Source organism: Sciurus vulgaris (assembly GCF_902686455.1).
Source record: "Sciurus vulgaris genome assembly, chromosome: 2".
Lineage (NCBI taxonomy): Eukaryota > Metazoa > Chordata > Mammalia > Rodentia > Sciuridae > Sciurus > Sciurus vulgaris.
In genome coordinates this window covers 3,427,676-3,445,144 of record NC_136462.1, presented here as the reverse complement: position 1 = coordinate 3,445,144, position 17,469 = coordinate 3,427,676, and the positions used below count along the sequence as shown (strand labels likewise).

Here is a 17,469-nt window from a genome sequence, read left to right as displayed (position 1 = left end):
GGCAGCTTCCTCTCCTGACACACTTCCCCATCGGCTTCCTGCACGGAACCATAGAGAGGCTGGAAATGGCCTCTGCCTGCTGTTGGCCCTGCCCTGGTGCAACACCTTCAAGCTTCCATCTGGTCACCTACTGTTGGTGACCTTGGGCAGGCTAGTGAGCTCCATTCAGCCTGAGTGTGGTAGGCTGAATAATGGCCCACAAAGATGTTGGGTCCTGGTGCCTGAAACCTGTGAATGTTGTATGGAAGACGTTGCAGATGTGACTACTTTAAAGATCTTAAGGGGGAGGGTGGGCCTAACTGCCATCACAGGTACACAGGGAGGATATACAGACACAAAGAGGAGATGGAAATGTGACCAGGGATGAAAGTGAGGCATCCAGCAGCCTCTGGCTGGTGAAGAGGCAAAGATTCCATTTTCTCCTAAAGCGCCCAGAGGTGTGGCCTGCGGACACTTCGATTTCAGACTTCCGGCCTCTAGAGCTAAGAATACATTCCCATTGTTTTAGGCCACACAGTCTGTGGTCATTTGTTACAGTGCCCAAAAGGAATGGAGAGGGCAAGACCTGTGTGTCTGTGAGGCCCCGGCAACTGTCTGTGAGGTGCGGGGCTGGGGTGGGAGATGCCCAGGGAGCATCAGCCTGCGCATCACTGCACGCTGGGACGCCGGCGGCCCCCAGTCTGTGCCCGCGGACGGCTCAGGTGGCCACAGTCCGCACACCTAGGTGGCGCCCCGCCCCCAGCAGAGGGAGCCTTCCCCGTCGCCCAAGCGCTGCAGCCCCAGGCAGGTGTTTGAGGCTCGGGGAAGAGATGCCCGCGCCCCCAGCCTCGGCCCAGGCGGGTCGGGCCTCCGCTTCCTCCTGGCTCAGCCGCGGTCTAACCTCAGGAGCAGCGGGCGGCCCCGCGCGGCTCCGACGCGGTGTAATCAGTCACTCATCCATTCATGCTCCTCTCTCGCTGACCACCATCCAGGGCATCAGATCTTCCAGTCGGTGCCCAGGGTTGCGGCCTGGCGGAGTGTGGCGCGGTCGGAGACGCGGCTTGCGGTAGCGCAGAGGCCTCCCCAAGTCGCCACCATGGCTCCCTGGAGGACTCTGGCCACCCCGCCCCGGCTCTGCAGGAGGAATCCAGGCCTGCCGCTGACCTGGTAGCCACACTTAGCAGCTCATGGCCGGCAAGACTTCACCCTAGAGAACCAGTTTTCTCATCTGTGAAATGGAAACTCATTCTTCCAGGAGAGGCCAGGAAGATGAGAGGACGCCAGTCGGGCCCCAGAGTCTCGTCAGATACCACGGACAAGTGAGAGAAGACAGCCTGCCCGCCTCCTGCAGTGCGCACCGGGGAGGGGGAGTCCGGCCCGGGCAGGTCTGGGGGCCTGGCGGGGTTAAAGGGACTCCACCGACTACCGGGCTCAGCTCAGCAGAGAAGGGACAGGAAGGAAAGCAAAGGTGGGTGTCAGAGAACACGGGGTTGAGGGTCCCCTCTTTTTAAAACACAAAGGCAGTGGTTTGTGACTGGGGAAGGATCTAGAGGGAGTGAGAGGTGCAAGGAGGGTGGAGCTGAGGATCCACCTGAGGATCCACCCATCAAATCCAGCTGAGGGGAGGATTTGGGGAGGCCCTGGGGGAAGGACTTGGGCCCTTCTAAGGCACCTCCTTTGGGATAGCAGGGGAAGGAGGAGGACACTCCATGGGGTACATGGGTATATGTGACAGCTGGGGGAAAATGGGGATCTTCCAGGTCACAGGACATTGGACACAGTGCCCTCCTAGCTCCCTGGGTGGATTGCTGCTGCTTCTCTGACTCTCAGTGTCCTCTGGGGCAGATGTGACCCACCCCAGCATTTGCCCGTGTCCACCACCCCAAGGAACTCCAGCCCAGAAGGGAGGGGAGATAAGTGAAGACCAGAGGACACCCCCTGCCTCTGTGTGCGCTTACCTGGGGTGGGAGGGCGAGGGGTTGGATGTTAGTGTTACATGGGCTTTGGAGTTTGAGCTGTCAGTTTTAAACTGGATGTGGGTTTTTTTGTTGTTGTTGTTGTTTTTTGGTACTGAATTTTGAATCCAGGGTTGCTTAACCATTGAGCTACATTCACAGACCTTTTTATTTTTCATTTTGAGACAGAATCTCACTAAGTTGTTTAAGGCCTCAGCTAAATTACTGAAGCTGGCCTCCAACTTGAGATATCCTTGCCTCAGCCTCTGCAAATACTGGGATTAAGGGTGTGGCCATCACACCCCACAGGACAGAATTTTTAAATGTCCAAAAAGTTAGATATTAACCTAAGAAATACCCAACAGAATACTATTGAACACAAAGGATCTAACAAATATAATGAAGCTGGAGGCATCACTCTACCTGATTTAAAAATAAGCTGTGAGGCTACAGTAATCAAAACAGCGTGCATGAAAACAGACACCTATACCACTGGAACAGGAGAGAGAGCCAGAAATAAACTCACACATTTGTGGTCAGTTGACTTTTGACAAAGATGCCAAGGGCACAGAATGGAGAAAGGACAGTCTCTTCAATAAATAGTATTGGAAAAACTGGATATCCATATGCAGGAAAAAACCAACCTATTGGGCTGGGGTTGTGGCTCAGTGGTGGAGCGCTTGCCTAGCATGTGTGAGGCACTGGGTTCGATTCTCAGCACCACATTAAAAAAGTAAATTAAATAAAGGTATTGTGTCCACCTACAGCTAAAATTATATATAAAAAACAACCTTATCTCACCCTTTATATAAAAATCAGTGCAAAATGGATTAAAGACATAAACATAAGGCCTGAAACTATAAAACTATTAGAAGGAAACAGGAGGAGACCTTTTTTTAACTTTGTTTTATTTATTTATTTGTTTATTTATTTTTTAGGAGGAAAGCTTTATGACATCAGTCTGAGCAGTGATTTATTGGATAAGACCCCAAAAAACACAGGCAAGGAAAGCAAAAATAGGCAAAGGGATGAATCAAACTAAAAAATTTTAGCACAGCAAAGGAAACACTTAACAGAGTGAAGAGACAACTCTTGGATTAGAAGAAAATGTTTTTGAATCACGAATTAGATAAGGGGCTAATACCCGAAATATGCATGAATCTCAAACTACTAAACAAGAAAACAAAAATTCTGATTTTAAAGTGGATGAAAGACCTGATTAAATGTTTCTCAATAGAATACTCAAATGGCCAACACATATACAAAAGTGCTCAACATAACTCACTAATCATCAGCAAGGTGCATATTAAAACTCAAGTGAGATATCACCTCGTATCTGTTAGAATGACTATTACACAAAGATGAAAATCGCCGGTGTGGTGGTGCCCAACTGTAATCCCAGCAGCTGCTGAGGCTGAGGCAGGAGGATCACAAGTTCAAAGCCAGCCTCAGCAATTTAGCAAGGCCCTAAGCTACTCAGCCAGACCCTGTCTCTAAATAAAATATAAACAGAGCTGGGGATGTGGCTTGGGGGTTAAGCGTCCCTGGGTTCAATCCCTAGCACTAGAACAAAAACAGTTATCATATGATCCAGCAGTCTCTTTTCTGGGCATATAGCCAAAGGAATTTAGGTCAATAAGTCAAAGAAATGCCTCTACTCCTTTTTATTATTCATTATTCACAATAGCCAACATACGGAATCAACCGAAGTACCCACAGACAGGTGAATGGATGAAGAGAAACTGTGGTATATACACACAATGTAATACTAGTCCACCTTTAAAAAGAACTTCTGTCATTTTCAACAATGTGGATGAGCCTAGAAGACATTATGGGAAGTGACAAGCTGTGATCTCACTTACATGGGGAACTTATTTAGGTAGTAAGGAGAATGCTGGCTACCAGAGGCTGGTGGAGGGTAGGCAGGGAAGGGGATGTTGGGCAAGGTGGAGAAATGGCTTATGAGCTTGGCTTTGGAGTGATGTTTTGGAACTGGCTGTAGTACCAGACATGCCACCGTACTAAGTGCCATGAAATTGTTCACTTTAAAATCATCATTTTGCCAGGTTTGCATGACACACACCTGCAATCCCAGCCACTTGGAGGACTGAGGCAGGAGAATGGCAAATTCCAGGCCAGCTTCACAATCCAGTAAGACCCTGTCTCAAAAACTAAAAAGAACTGGGGATGTAGCTCAGTGGTAAAGTGCCCTTCGGTTCAATACACACACACACACACACACACACACACACACACCCCAGAAAAAAAGGAAGCAAAGAAAATGATTGTGTTCTGTGAATTTCTTTTTTTATCTTTCTTCTTTTTAGACAGGGTCTCACTATGTTGCCCAGACTGGCCTTGAACACTTGGGCTCAAGTCATCCTCTCTCCTCAGCCTTCAGAGTAACTGGGACTGTAGTTGTGAGCCACTGTTGCTTGCTATTATGTGAATTTCACTTCCATGGTTCTTAATTCAGCACATGCAGGATATCCAGAGCATCTGCAGGGACGGGCCCCTCCTCAGCCCACCACTGCTCTGCCGTGGTCATCAGCTCCCTGGTTTCTTCTGTAGTTTTACTCCCTGCGTTTGCCTCCTGGAACAGTATGTGGCTTGGCGTTCATGTTGTTTTCTTTTCTTCCTTTTAGCAGTGCTGGGGATGGGACCCAGGGCATTGTGCATGCTGGAACACTGTTGTACCTTGAGCCCCACACCAGCCCCATGTTGTTCCTGAACTTTGTGTATGGCCTGGGTCTTGCTGTGTGGATTCTGAGTCTCCTGTTTTCCACCAAGGACTTCCTGAGATGCCTGCCCCTTGTGTGAAGCTCTAATAAAGATGTTGTTCCTGCTGCTTCCTTGTGCGAGTATACCATAATCTCTGTTCACCCAGAAAATGGACATTTGGGTGCTATCTTGCTTGTCTCCATAAAGAACTGCAGGGTGAAGAATGTTCTTATACATGTTCCCTCTGCACGTTCAGGTTTTCCTTAGGGTAAATATTTTGTATGAACTATGGGGTTTTAGGGGATTTTACCTTCAACTTTACTTGCTAATGTCAGATTATTTCCTAAGATGTCAGTTCTACTGGTTTTTATCAAAGCACCAGTGTTTGACTTCATTGATCCTTTCTATGGTGTTTGTGCTGGGTTTCATTGTTTTCTGCCCTTGCCTTTATTATAGACTTTCCCTGGTCCCAGCAGTCATGTTCTCGTTGCATTACTTCCCTGGCAGCACTAGGTATTGTCAGATTTTTTTTTTTTTCATTTTTGTCCATCTGGGTGGTGTTACATGGTAATCATGGTGGTTTTTGAGTGTCCCCCTCCAAATTCTTATGTTGAAACCTAAACCCCAAAGGGGTGGTATGGGGAGGTGGGGTCCTGGGAGGTGATGGATTCATGAGGATGTAGCCCTCAGGAGTGGGAGTGCCCTGGTAGAAGGACCCTGGAGAGATCCCTTGACTCCTTCCTTCTACCATGTGAGGACATGGCAAGAAAGCCATCTAGGATCTGGAATGGTCCTCACCAAACACCAAATCTGCTGATGCACAGATCTTGGATTTCCCAGGCTCCAGAGCTGTGAGGAATGCATTCCTGTTGTTCACTCAGATTTGGGTAGTCTATTACAGTGGCTTGTATTTTCACCCTTTTAATGTTTTTGAAAGACAAAACATTTGCTGAAGGGGGACGGGAGCATTTTAAAAACTGTATATCCCTTTGCACCTTATTTTGTATGATGTGCATCTATTTCCAAAAGAAAAAATGAAATTTAAATTAAAATGAGTGCTTCGTCTCTATCACTCTGTCCCAGTTAACATTGTATTTTTTACAGTTCTTTCGTCCTGAAGTTACACCATTCATGAATTCTTTCATGTGTGTCCTGTGAGTGAAAGGAGCACCTTCTCTATCCACAGCTACATCCCCAGTGCTTCACGCACTGCTTGACATGAAGTCGTTGCTCAATGAACATTGTGGAAGGAAAGAGGGGACAAAGGAAGGAACTAGGAGGAGGAGAAGGGCAATCTTGAGAACGCCTCTGTGCTGCCCGGGCTGGCTCACACTCCTTGGATCAAGTGACCCTCCTGCCTCAGCTTTCTGAGTAGGGGTTGCCTTCACATCTGGCTGCCAAGATTCTGTTTTCAATGTTTTTGAGTATCTACCCAGAAGTGAATTGCTGGGTCATATAGTAATTCTATTTTTAATACTATTTCAAATTATTTTAGTCCTGGAGATTGAACCCAGGGGTACCTAAGCATGGAGCCCTAGGCCCAGCCCTTTTTCAGTTTTTGAGATAGGGTCTTCTTAAGTTGCTCAGGCTGCCCTTGAACTTGCAATCTTCCTACCTCGGCCTTCAGTGCCTGGGGTTACTGGTGTGAGCCACATACCTGTTGCTATTTTTTATTTTTTTGAGGAGCCACCGTTCTGCTTTCTGTAGCACCTGCTCCAGCTCATGTTCCCACTGACCGTGCACTAAGGTTCCAACCCCTCCACACTGTTGCCCCAGGCTTGTTCTTTTGCCATGTTTTCATAGTTGCCATGCTAATGGCTGTGAGGTAGCACTCTCCTCTCTGAGAATTAGTTCCTCTCTGTCCTACAGGGACAGGGTAGAACTAGATTATGTCCAGTCATGAAAGTCAGTACAGACAGTCCCTGGATTATGATGGTTTGACTTTACAGTGGTGAAAAAGCAATACACATTCAGTAGAAGCTATACTTCAAATTTTGAATTTTGATCTTTTTCTGGGTCAGCTGCATGCAGTGTGAAACTCTTCCTTGTGATGCTGGGTAGCTGCAGGGAGCCACACTTCCAGTCAGTCAAGGGGAAACCATCAATGCTGTACAGTGCATTACATGAGATGGTCAACACTTTGTTATAAAAAAGGCTTTGTGTTAGCTGGTTTTACTCAACTGTAGACTAATGTGAGTGTTCTGAACATGTTTAAGGTAGGCGATAGATACTAAGTTTTGATGTTCAGAAGGCTAGGTGTATGGAGTGTATGTTTTTGCACTGAGGATTGAACGTGGGGGGGAGGGCTCTACCACTGAGATCCAGCACCAGTCCCATTGGTTTACTTACCTATGTATTTAGACTTGGTCTCTAAGTTCTGAGGCTGGCCTTGAACCTGCAATCCTCCTGCTTCAGGCTCCCAAGTTGTTGGGATTACAGGCATGCACCACTACATTTGGCTTATTATTTATCTTTTCACAGTACTAGGAATGGAACTCAGGGCCTCCCGCATGCTGGACAAGCACTTTACCACTGAGCTACACCAACAGCCCTAATGCCTGGCTTATTGAATACATATTTTACTTACCATGGGTTTGTTAAAAGGAATTTAGCTCCATTGTAAGTCAAGGAGCATCTGTAAGGTCTGTGCACATACACAACTTGGTATATTTAGTTACGTCTTTTCAGTTTAATGCGCTCCAGGTAGAAATTATTTTACCATGAAAGTAGAACACAGGAATATGAAAAGGGAATGGAAGAAGGCAACTAAAGGGCACTTCCAGATTTTACCCTCCTCTTCCATCCACATCATAGGTGCACACGATTCAGGACCACCTGAAGTCCTTTGGGCAAAACAATGCTTTCCTCCTCCTCCCTCCTCTTCCTTCTTCCTTTTCTGCACAGCCCACACAGCATGCCTTACCTCCCATTGCCAGCTCTCTATGGGGCCATGATGTCATTTGATGTAAGTGCAATTAAAAGTTCAATGTGCTTCTTCAGTTCTGAACTCTTTTGGGGGTGTTTTCCCAACTTAATAGGGTCAGGTGCAGAATGGGTGCCATGCTATGTCCAAACCTGCCTGGCTTCTGCCTCCCTCACCCTTGACATTTGCCCAAATCCACCCTGTTCTTTGTCACCTCTGTGCCCTGTGCAGCCAGATTTCTTCTTGCATTGCCCTTGCCACCCTCCCTCACCTAGCTGTCTACTCACGTGGACTCAGCATAAACATGCTTTCCTCTGGAAGCTTCCCTTGGTGGAGGTGGGCTGCATGCCCCTGCCCAGTCTCCCACAGCACGTTTGCTCAATTCCAGTTACCATAACCTACACTTCAGTTGAACTGCTGAGAGGAGCACAAATGTAACTCAAAGGAATTCCACTATCTCTGCTTGGTTAAAGAGGGAGAAAGAAAGTAACAGTTTAAATAGGGCCACTGTGGACCCATTCAGCACTCCTCTGTGAGCAAGCAGCGGGATATCTGACCACACTTCCACCCTCAGTTTTATTTCTGCATTGGGAGCATCTGGCCTCTCTGGGAGCTTCTGGTGTTTAAAGATACACGTTTCACAGGGCAGGAAACGTCCCAAGCAGAGCGAAATGTTGGGATGCTGAGGAACAAAAGAAAAAGAAAAGAAGGAAGAGAAGAAAAGGCAAACAAGATATATTTACCTATTATCAAGGCTGCAGGAACTGGCATTCAAATCCCAATTCTGTTTCTAACCTACCGGGTGCTTTGGCCAAATCACTAACTTGTCTAGACTTCAGAATACACCAAGTGTCCGCCCATCTTATACGGTCACCCTTAGGCTTCAATGAGTAATACATGTAATGTGCCCACAAAATACCCGCTCAGTAACAGTTCATGTTACCCCAGCCCACACTGCCCTCCCTTTGGGAACCCTGTACCAATGGATTCCATCCAGCGAGGACAGGAAGAGGTGACAAGGTGAGGAAGAATTAAAGGCGATGCACCATCTCCAAGGTTCCAGCTGAAGGTGTCCTCTGAACTTGGACCCTGGCTAGCACCCGGGGCTGCTTCAGGCCCTCCAACAGCTAGCTGCACACTGGCTATAAGAACCTGGTTAAAAACCCTCTACAGACATTTAGGAACTGGCCCATTCCCCATCCCCTGTGTGCCACCCTGTCATTACACTCTTCCCTCTGAATGACATTTAGCTGGGTCCGGTCTATGTCCCTCCTGACAGTTGCTGGAGGAAAGATGTGCCCGGTGCCCTTGAAAGACCAACTCAGTCCCTGGTGTCCAGAGCCAGAGGCAAGAAAGTTCGTTGGTTGAATGCTTAACGCCTGGATCACAGTTAATGATGCAGGAGCCCACCTCCTTCCCGCACCCCTGGTCCTACAATTGCTGCTGTGGCTCCATCCTGTGCAGCTGGGTCCGCGGGTGCGACCGCAACTTTTGCACACAGTAGGCGCTCCCTTTGTAATCCAGTCAACCCGGATCTGTAATCTGTAAATGCCACCCCAGCAGCTGGACTCAGGAAGCCGCCCAGTGCCCTTTCCCGGCTCAGTCTGGGATGCCGGCGCTCCCGGACTGTGGGAACCCGCCACCCGCGGGAGCGGGAGGAGACCGGTCAGCCCTGCCCAGCCTTCGGCCCCGCCCCCTCCAGCCCGACAGGACCGAGTCGCCCCTAGCAACAGCAACGGGGCGGCGGTCTCGGGCCCCGCTGATTGGCGAACTCCGGAGGCGCCGATGTCGTCACTTCCGGCATCCGGAGGCAGCGGAGGAAGCCGAGGGGCGGCCATCTTGGGTCCGTGAGGCTCGGCGGTGCTGGGGAGCGGCGGCGGCGACGGTGACTGCCGGCAGGGCGGAGGCGAGGTGGAAAGCGGCGGGAGAAGGGAAAGCAGCCGGGCGCAGGCGTCTCCCCCGCGGCCCCCTCCAATGGTCGGCGCCCGCAGCTCGCGGCGGCCTGTCTTGCGCTCAACCTTTTCCACATCCTCCTGCTCCTCCTCTCCCGGCGCTGCCGGCGGCGCTGTTTGGAGGCCCCGGCGCTGAGATCCGCGGCGCGACGGGCGGGAGCGGCGGAAGAGGCGAGCCGGCCGGGGCCCGCGGGACGCCCTGAGGCGCGGGGACGCCGGCCGGCTGCCCACCGCGCCCCGCCGGGCTCCTGGCCGCGGCCGCCGGGGCCGGGGGAGAATGAGCCCCGGGGCCCGCGGGGGCACGGCCCGGGCCAGGCCGGGGATCTAGACCGAGGCCGCGGGGCCGGCGACTCGCGGCCGCTGCTCGCCGGCCGCCCGGGGCTGGGCGGTTTTGTTTTCGCCCTCGCGTGGTGCAGAGTCGAAGCGCAGTAAGATGTCCACTAGGACCCCTTTGCCAACCGTGAATGAACGAGACACTGAAAACGTGAGTGGCCCGCGCTGCCGGTGCGGACGCGGCGGGCGGGTCGCGGGCGTCCTGCGCTCTGGAGCGGCGCGGCCGCCCGGCGGGTCGCCCCGCTGTGTGGGGTGGCCGCGGCGGCCGCGCGCGTTTGAACGCAGGCTAAAAGCTCGTGTCCTCCGTGCAGGTTGGTGGGAATCCATCCGGACGATGGATTGTGGACGGGTCTTTCCGCCTCGTTCTTTAAAATGGTCTGGAACTAAGTTTAATGACAGTCGTGGAAACCAGGTGCCCACGAGGGATCCTTGTGACCCCCTTCGTTGGTCCGCGGCTCTGCTCCTAAGAGTTGTCCGGGGAGAGCGGAGTAGCTTCGCGTCCCGGCCGGTGCGGTGGGGAGGAGTTGGCTCAGCGTTCCGGAGGCAGGTGTGTGGTGAAGCTCCGTCTGCGCCTGCTGCCCGGCGGAGGCACAGCCCTCCACCCTAGAAAGTTTGCTTAGAAGAACTCTCAGGTCCCTTCCAGCGCTCACGTCCCGTGCGTCTGTAAAAGGACCCTTTGATTCTGTTCTTGTGGACCTTTAAAAGCTGCCAGAAGAGCATTGTTCAGGAATGACAGCTTGTAGTAGAAATTCCATTGAAGAAATGTTTGCTCTGCCCCAGTGTTTTCCGACCTGTTCTCTAACATTGGGTTCAGAAGTGTTGGTTATCTTCAGCAAAACATGTAGCAAATAACTCGTAACGAAACTTCACTGGCCTTTCATTGTAAGTATTATGGGGTAGCTGTTGGCACAAAAATGCCATCTCTTAGGAAAACCTTCCTCGCTCAGAGTGATTTCATGCTTTCAGTAGGGCACTGAGATATTGTGGTGGGGTGGCATCAAATGCCTTCATTTTAATCTTCAAAATACCACTTGGTTGCTGGATAGCTATTGGGTAATTTAGTATGTTTATGTAAACTGTAGTCTAAAGCATTCCCTCAGTGCATTAATGTGTAGTATTTAATGCTTTTTACCTGCGAAGTAGTACAGTGGTTTGTGTTCCTACTCAAGATGGATTAGAAAATCACATTAAAAGTAATAGACTAGGTCTATGACCTTTTTCTTTTTTTCTGATGGAGTTCCTGCTGTGTAGTCCAGTCTATTCGAACACTCCTGCACTCAAGGGATCTGGCACACCTGGCTTCATGTGGCTTTTATTTATGGTCTTATAGAAGAAACCCACTTCTGACCTGAGCATTTCCCTGTTCTTTGACTATCCTGATGTATGGAACAAACAAAAAGGTGTTTTGGTTTGCTTTGATTTTTGATCTTCACTCAGAGTCGAAACCTTACATTGAGCCAGAGCAGGAGTTCCATACTTGAAGCCAGCATCAAAGCAGATTTCTGATAAAGATTTTCAGTTAGGTCTTCTTTCAGTATACATTTCAGTGAGGGACATTAAGAGAAGAAATGTGCTATTTTCAGTCACGCATACATGGTTAGGTGGTATTTGTGATTATTATTGACAGACTTGTTCATTCTTTACCTGTTCTTTGGTTATTTTGTTCAATTATTTGGTAATTCTTGTACAAGTTGTTAGAATTACTACCTTTGTTCTTTAAAAATAACCTAGGGTGTGGTGTGTGCCTTTCTTTAATCTCATGTAAAGTATTTAAAATTGAAGCATTGATACTGTTAAAATCAAGAGGTTCATAGCACATCTTTGCATTCATTTACCTTGCCTAGTTTGGTTTTTTTTTTTTTTTTTTTTTAAACTGGGGATTGAACCCAAGTTGCTTAACCACTGAGATATCCCCAGCACTGCTGCCCCACCTCCCCATTTTTTAAAAATATTTTATCTTATCTAGAGACAGGGTCTTGCTCAGTTGCTTAGGGCCTAAATTGCTGAAGCTGACTTTGAACTTGCAATCCTACTGCCTCAGCCATCTAAGCTGCTGCTGTTTTTTTTTTTGTACCGGGAATTCAACCCAGGGGTACTCTATCACTGAACTATATCCTCTGCTCTTTTTATGTTGAGACTGGGTCTTACTAGGCTGGTCTTTAACTTGTGAACCTCCTACCTCAACCTCCTGGATTCTCTGGGATTACAGGCATGTGCCACCATGTCTGGTGCCCCGTTCCATTTTTAATTCTTGTGTTGGCATGTTCTGGAGGTAGCTGTAGTGCGTGTGTCAGTGTTACACCTCAGGTTCACATTCTGCATAGCCCATAGTATTTAAGTGTCATTACTGGACAACTAGTGTTACCCTTCCTGCCAGTTGAGTGGTGAGTGTACAAGAATGAATGGGAGCTCTCAGTCTGTTGAGAAGTTCTTTTGTTAAAGTCTGGTTTGTCGAGATATGACGTCCACACTTTTAAGTGCATGCTTTGATGAGTTGAACAAATGTATAATCACGTAATCACCACCACAAACAAGATATAGAACCTTTCCGTCACCCAGAAAGGTCCCTTGTGGCCCTTTACAGTCAATTCCCTCTATCTTCCTCCGCCCCTGGCAACCACCGATTTGTTTTCTGTCTCTGTAGTTTAACCTTTTCTGGAATGTTTGTAAATGGAGTTGTGTAGTGTATAATCTTTTGTATCTGAGTTCTTTCACTTAGTATAATACTTTTTGTTTTTGTTTTTGCTGTGCCAGAAATTGAACCCAGGAGTGCTCTACTACTGAACCACATCCCCAGACCCCCCCCCCTTTTTTTTTTTTTTTTTTTTTTGTAATTTTGAAGCAGGGTTTTACCCAGTTTCCGAGACTGACCTACTTGCCATCCTCCTGTTCAGCCTCTCTTGAATTACTAAGATTGCAGGTGTGGGCCATCTAACCCAGCTGGTTCATTCCTTTTTATTGCTAAGTAGCATTTGATTGTTTGGATTTACCACATTTGTTTTTTATCCTTTCACCAGTTGATGAACATTGTAGCTATTGTGATTATTATAATTTTTTTATTTTGTGGAAAGACATTCCCTTTTACTTATCCTGGGAATTTCATTTAAATTTTAAATGATTGTATATGTTTATGATAATAATGTTGCTTATTAGATCAAGATTAAAAAATAGGGGTGAGGGTGTGGTTCAGTGGTAGAACGCTTGCCTACCACACCAGAGTCCCTGAGTTCATTCCCTAGTATGGTAAAAAAGAAAAAAAAAAAAAAAAAAAAAAGAAGAAGAAAAAGAAGGAATTTAACAAATAGGTAATTTGCGACAAGAATATTTTCATCCTTGTATACAATTGTTTTATTTGATTTTTAATATCCACTTTCAGGTGGTGGGTATATAAAAATTCATGGTCATCACATTTTATAGCTAAGAGAACTAGTCAAATAATCTGACCCAGAGAGGTTGTGAAGCTCAGAGATGTGACAAGAGCTGCTTGAAACTTTGGACTGTTTAAAAGGAAATCCTCCCCTAGGCTTTAGATCTCTGACTCAGTGTCTTGATTTTTTGCTGTACTAGGCTGTTTCTCAAGAGCTTGTATGCAAATTATTAAAAAGGGGGATGTAGTTGTATCAATTACCAGAATTTAAAGTAAAACTTTTTTTTTAAAGTCTTCTTTTGGAAAATTTTAAATAAGTAGAGACAATGGTATTTAATAATAATCCTCAACTGGGGTCAGTTTTGCCCTCCAGTGGCTACATTTGACATGTCTAGAGACATTTTTGGTTGTCATAGCTGAAGGGGAGGTTGCTACTGACCAGGAATTCTGCTGAACATTTTAGAATACATGAAAAGCACCCCCACCTCACCCTTCTAAGAGTGATCTGGCCCACAAGGTCACTAGTGCCAAGGTTAAGAAACCCTTGTATTGGTATGTAGTGAGCTCTATGTATTCAGCAGTTCAATGGCCAGTCTTATTTATTTCCTCTTCCAAGAAGCAAATTTAGTACATTATATCATTTCATCTCTCAAACTTTTATTGTTAAAAATATAACTAGTACTTTTATCACATATATAAAGTCATTATTAAAGTTTCTCAGTTTTGATTTTTAAACTGTTCAAATTAGAATCCATCTTGAATCCATTTTTTACTATTAGAAATAGAGTGCTTTTAAAAGGCAACAGGGAAGTTTGTGTTTTAGTTTATGTTCTACATTTTGCAAAATTAGAAATGCATTATTCACTTAAATTTCAAAGCATATAACACTTTGTATGCCTGGGTTATTTGCTAAAGGACCAGAGGCCCTAGAGCTTTTCTAGTTATTTCTTTAACAACTCTGGATATGTATGCATCATGTCCTTATTATAAGTTAATGCAAAAAGTCATCAAAAATTCTTCTGTGGAATAGATAAACTGATGCTGTTGTATAGCCAACTGTTACTTGGGTGTGTTGAGCAAATTAGAGCGCCTACTATGTGTATGACACTGGGCTAGGTGCTACATAGGATATCCTGTTTACCTGGGAACCAGATTATACCTGCCCTTTTGGCCTTGCTAGTCCCTGCAGAACAAATCACATAGTGCTCTGTGAAACTAGTTTGTAACTTGAGCAAACATTTGAATCACTTAGAGGGTTGTTAAAGTGTCAATGTCTGGGCCTCACCCCCAGACCATAGACCCTACAGTTGGTACTCTAGACTGCATTTATAACAAATTCCCTGATGCTGCAGGTCCAGGGACTACATTTAAGAATCACTGCTGGGCTGGGAATATAGCTCAGTGGTAGAGTGCCTCCTTGCATGCATGACGTCCTGGGTTTGACCCCCCAACACACCCACAAAGGGGGGAAAAATCACTACCTTAGTATTCATTGAAGGCTTGCTAACTAGATCATGTGTATGCACCCTTGCAGTTTTGGGGATTAAACCCAGGGTGCTCTACCACATCCCCAGCGCTTTTTATTTTATTTTGAGACAGTATCTCACTAAGTCGCTTAAGGCCTTGCCGAGTTGCTGAGACTGGCCTTCAACTTGTGATCCTCCTGCCTCTGCCTCATAAGCTGCTGGGATTGCAGTCATGAACTACTGCACCCAACTGTACTATAGCTCTACAAGAGAGATTTTTCAGTAAACTTAATGGAAATTTCAGGTTGGATTAATGAAAATCCAGGTAAACTTAATGGCATTTTCAGGTTCCATTTTTTTTTTAAATTACAATATTTTTTATTTTTACAGACACATTTTAATTCATTGTACACAAATGGGTACAACTTTTCATTTCTGTGGTTGTACACAGTGTACATTCATGCCATTCTTGTAATCATACATATATATATAGGGTAATACTGTCTGTTTCATTCTACTGTTTTTCCATTCCCACCCCCTCCAACCCCTTTTTCTGCTACACCATCCAAAGTTCCCTCATTCTTCTCTTCCCCCCGCCACCCCCCATCGTTATGTATTGTCATCCACTTATCAGAGAAAACATTCGGCCTTTGATTTTTGGGGCTTGGCCTATTTTACTTTAGCATGATATTTTCCAACTTCATCCATTTACCAGCAAATGCCATAATTTTATTCTTCTTTATGGCTGAATAATATTCCGTTGTGTATATATACCACAGTTTCTTTATCTATTTGTCAATTGAAGGGCATCTAGGTTGGTTCCACAATCTAGCAATTGTGAATTGAGCTGCTGTGAACATTGATGTGGCTGCATCACTGTAGTATGCTGATTTTAAGTCCTTTGGGTATAAACTGAGGAGTGGGATAGCTGGGTCAAATGGTGGTTCCATTCCAAGCTTTCTGAGGAATCTCCATACTGCTTTCCAGAGTGACTGCACCAATTTGCAACTCCACCAGCAATGTATGAGTGTGCCTTTTTCCCCACATCCACCCCAACATTTATTATTGCTTGTGTTATTGATAATAGCCATTCTAATTGGAGTTAGATGAAATCTTAGGGTGGTTTTAATTTGCATTTCTCTAATTACCAAGGATGATGAGAACTCTTCCATAAATTTGTTGATCACCTGTGTATCTTCTGTGAAATGTCTGCCCATTTCCTTAGCCCATTTATTGACTGGGTTCTTTGTATATTTGGTGTGAAGTTTTTCAAGTTCTTTATAAACTTTGGAGATGAGTGCTCTGTCTGAAGTGTGTGTGGAGAAGATTTTCTCCCACTCTGTAGGCTCTCTTTTCTCATTGTTGATTGTTTCCTGTGCTGAGAAAAAACTTTTTAGTTTGAATCTATCCCATTTATTGATTCTTGCTTTTATTTCTTGGGCTATGGGTGAGTGTAGTTATAGAAAATAGCTGTTAATCACTTACTATGTACACAGCAACAGTACTAAAGTATATAATATCTCATTTAGAACATGTAATAATGGTTTCAATTTAATATGCTTTTTTAATTTCTAAGCACACTGTTTATTGAATCAAGCTATTTGGGCCTTTAAAAAGAAAGTTGACCTTAGAAGAATTCATATTTTATATTGGATCAGAGAATTCAGGGAATTATCAATTTTAGTTTGAGGGTTATTTTCATCTTTATGTAAATTAGGTGGGTATTGTGCTGGGGCTATAGCTCAGTGGCAGAACACTTACCTAACATGTGTCAGGCACTGGGTTCGATCCTTAGCACCATGTAAAAATAAGCAAATAAAATAAAGGCATTCTGTCCATCTACAGCTACCAAAAAAATTTTTTTTTAAATCAGGTGAATATTGAAATTTATATTAAGTAAACTGTTGGTCCTTTTAATTATTTATGTAGTTCATATTGTACATTGTAGTTATTTACAGGGGACTTATAGTAGCACATGGTTTACATTGTAACTACTTATAGACATATGGAGTCTCCTATAAACTAGTAGTGCCTATTAGCTTTATTTCAAAGAGGATTGGTCAGAATTTATCATTCTAAGATACAGCCAAATTTTATACCTGGGTTTTGTCCCCAGGCAGGATAAGAGTCAGGGGATGCAACCCTTTCCCATCACCATGGGGAAGACTAAGGCAGACATGACTTTTCGTCCATCCATTTTACAAATTCAAGTTAAACTTGAAGCAGAAAATAAATTTCTTAGCTAAAAAACTTTAATGTCAAGAGGTTAAAGAATATGCACGGACTTGATCTACTGGCCCATATGCACCCTCTTGTGTGAAGTAACGGGAAGAGTGGATATTGGCATGGGAGGATATTTCCCATGAAAAAAGAAAAGACTCCTCTCTTTTGGAATCTGCTATCATTTGGGTGTTGAATGGTCCCCCAAAGCCCAGGTATTAAAGGCTTGGTCACTAGGTAGCACTATTGGGAGATCCTTATTTAGGTCATCAGGGCATCCCTCTAAGGTGATTATGGAACTCTGCCCGCTTCTTCATTTGTTCTTGCTTCCTGGGGCTGTGAAGTGATTTGTTTGCTCTGCTGTTGCCATCCCACACCCCCACCAGAGGCCCAAAGCAATGTCTGTCCAGTCTTAGACTGGAACCTCAGGACTGTGAGCCAGATAAACCTTTTATAATTATTTCAGGTATTTCTTTAGAGCAACAGCAAGAGAATCCAGTTATTTCTTCAACCTAGGGTTCTTTAGCACTGCCTTCTAACCACCTAAACTTCT

General features: G+C 45.7%; 1 protein-coding gene and 1 long non-coding RNA gene across 15 annotated transcripts in view; both read left to right on the top strand.

Annotated features, from left to right (window-relative positions):
* Positions 1 to 692: 692 nt before the first annotated feature.
* On the top strand, positions 693 to 4,786 carry LOC306655557. Its single transcript, XR_013762293.1, has 2 exons — positions 693 to 1,447; positions 4,580 to 4,786. It is a non-coding gene; the product is annotated as an uncharacterized lncRNA (long non-coding RNA).
* A 4,603-nt stretch (positions 4,787 to 9,389) lies between these two features.
* The window catches only part of MARK3 (microtubule affinity regulating kinase 3), a 94,131-nt gene continuing 86,051 nt past the window's right edge, over positions 9,390 to 17,469 (top strand). For 8 of the 14 annotated variants that reach the window (XM_079130079.1, XM_079130078.1, XM_079130076.1 and 5 more), the window contains exon 1: positions 9,390 to 10,014. In XM_079130079.1, coding sequence (XP_078986205.1) covers positions 9,964 to 10,014 — 51 coding nt within the window. In that variant the 5' untranslated portion in view covers positions 9,390 to 9,963. Of the gene's footprint in view, positions 10,015 to 10,174; positions 10,411 to 17,469 lie in introns of all 14 variants that reach the window. The other 6 variants (XM_079130085.1, XM_079130082.1, XM_079130083.1 and 3 more) reach the window with 3 other exon arrangements.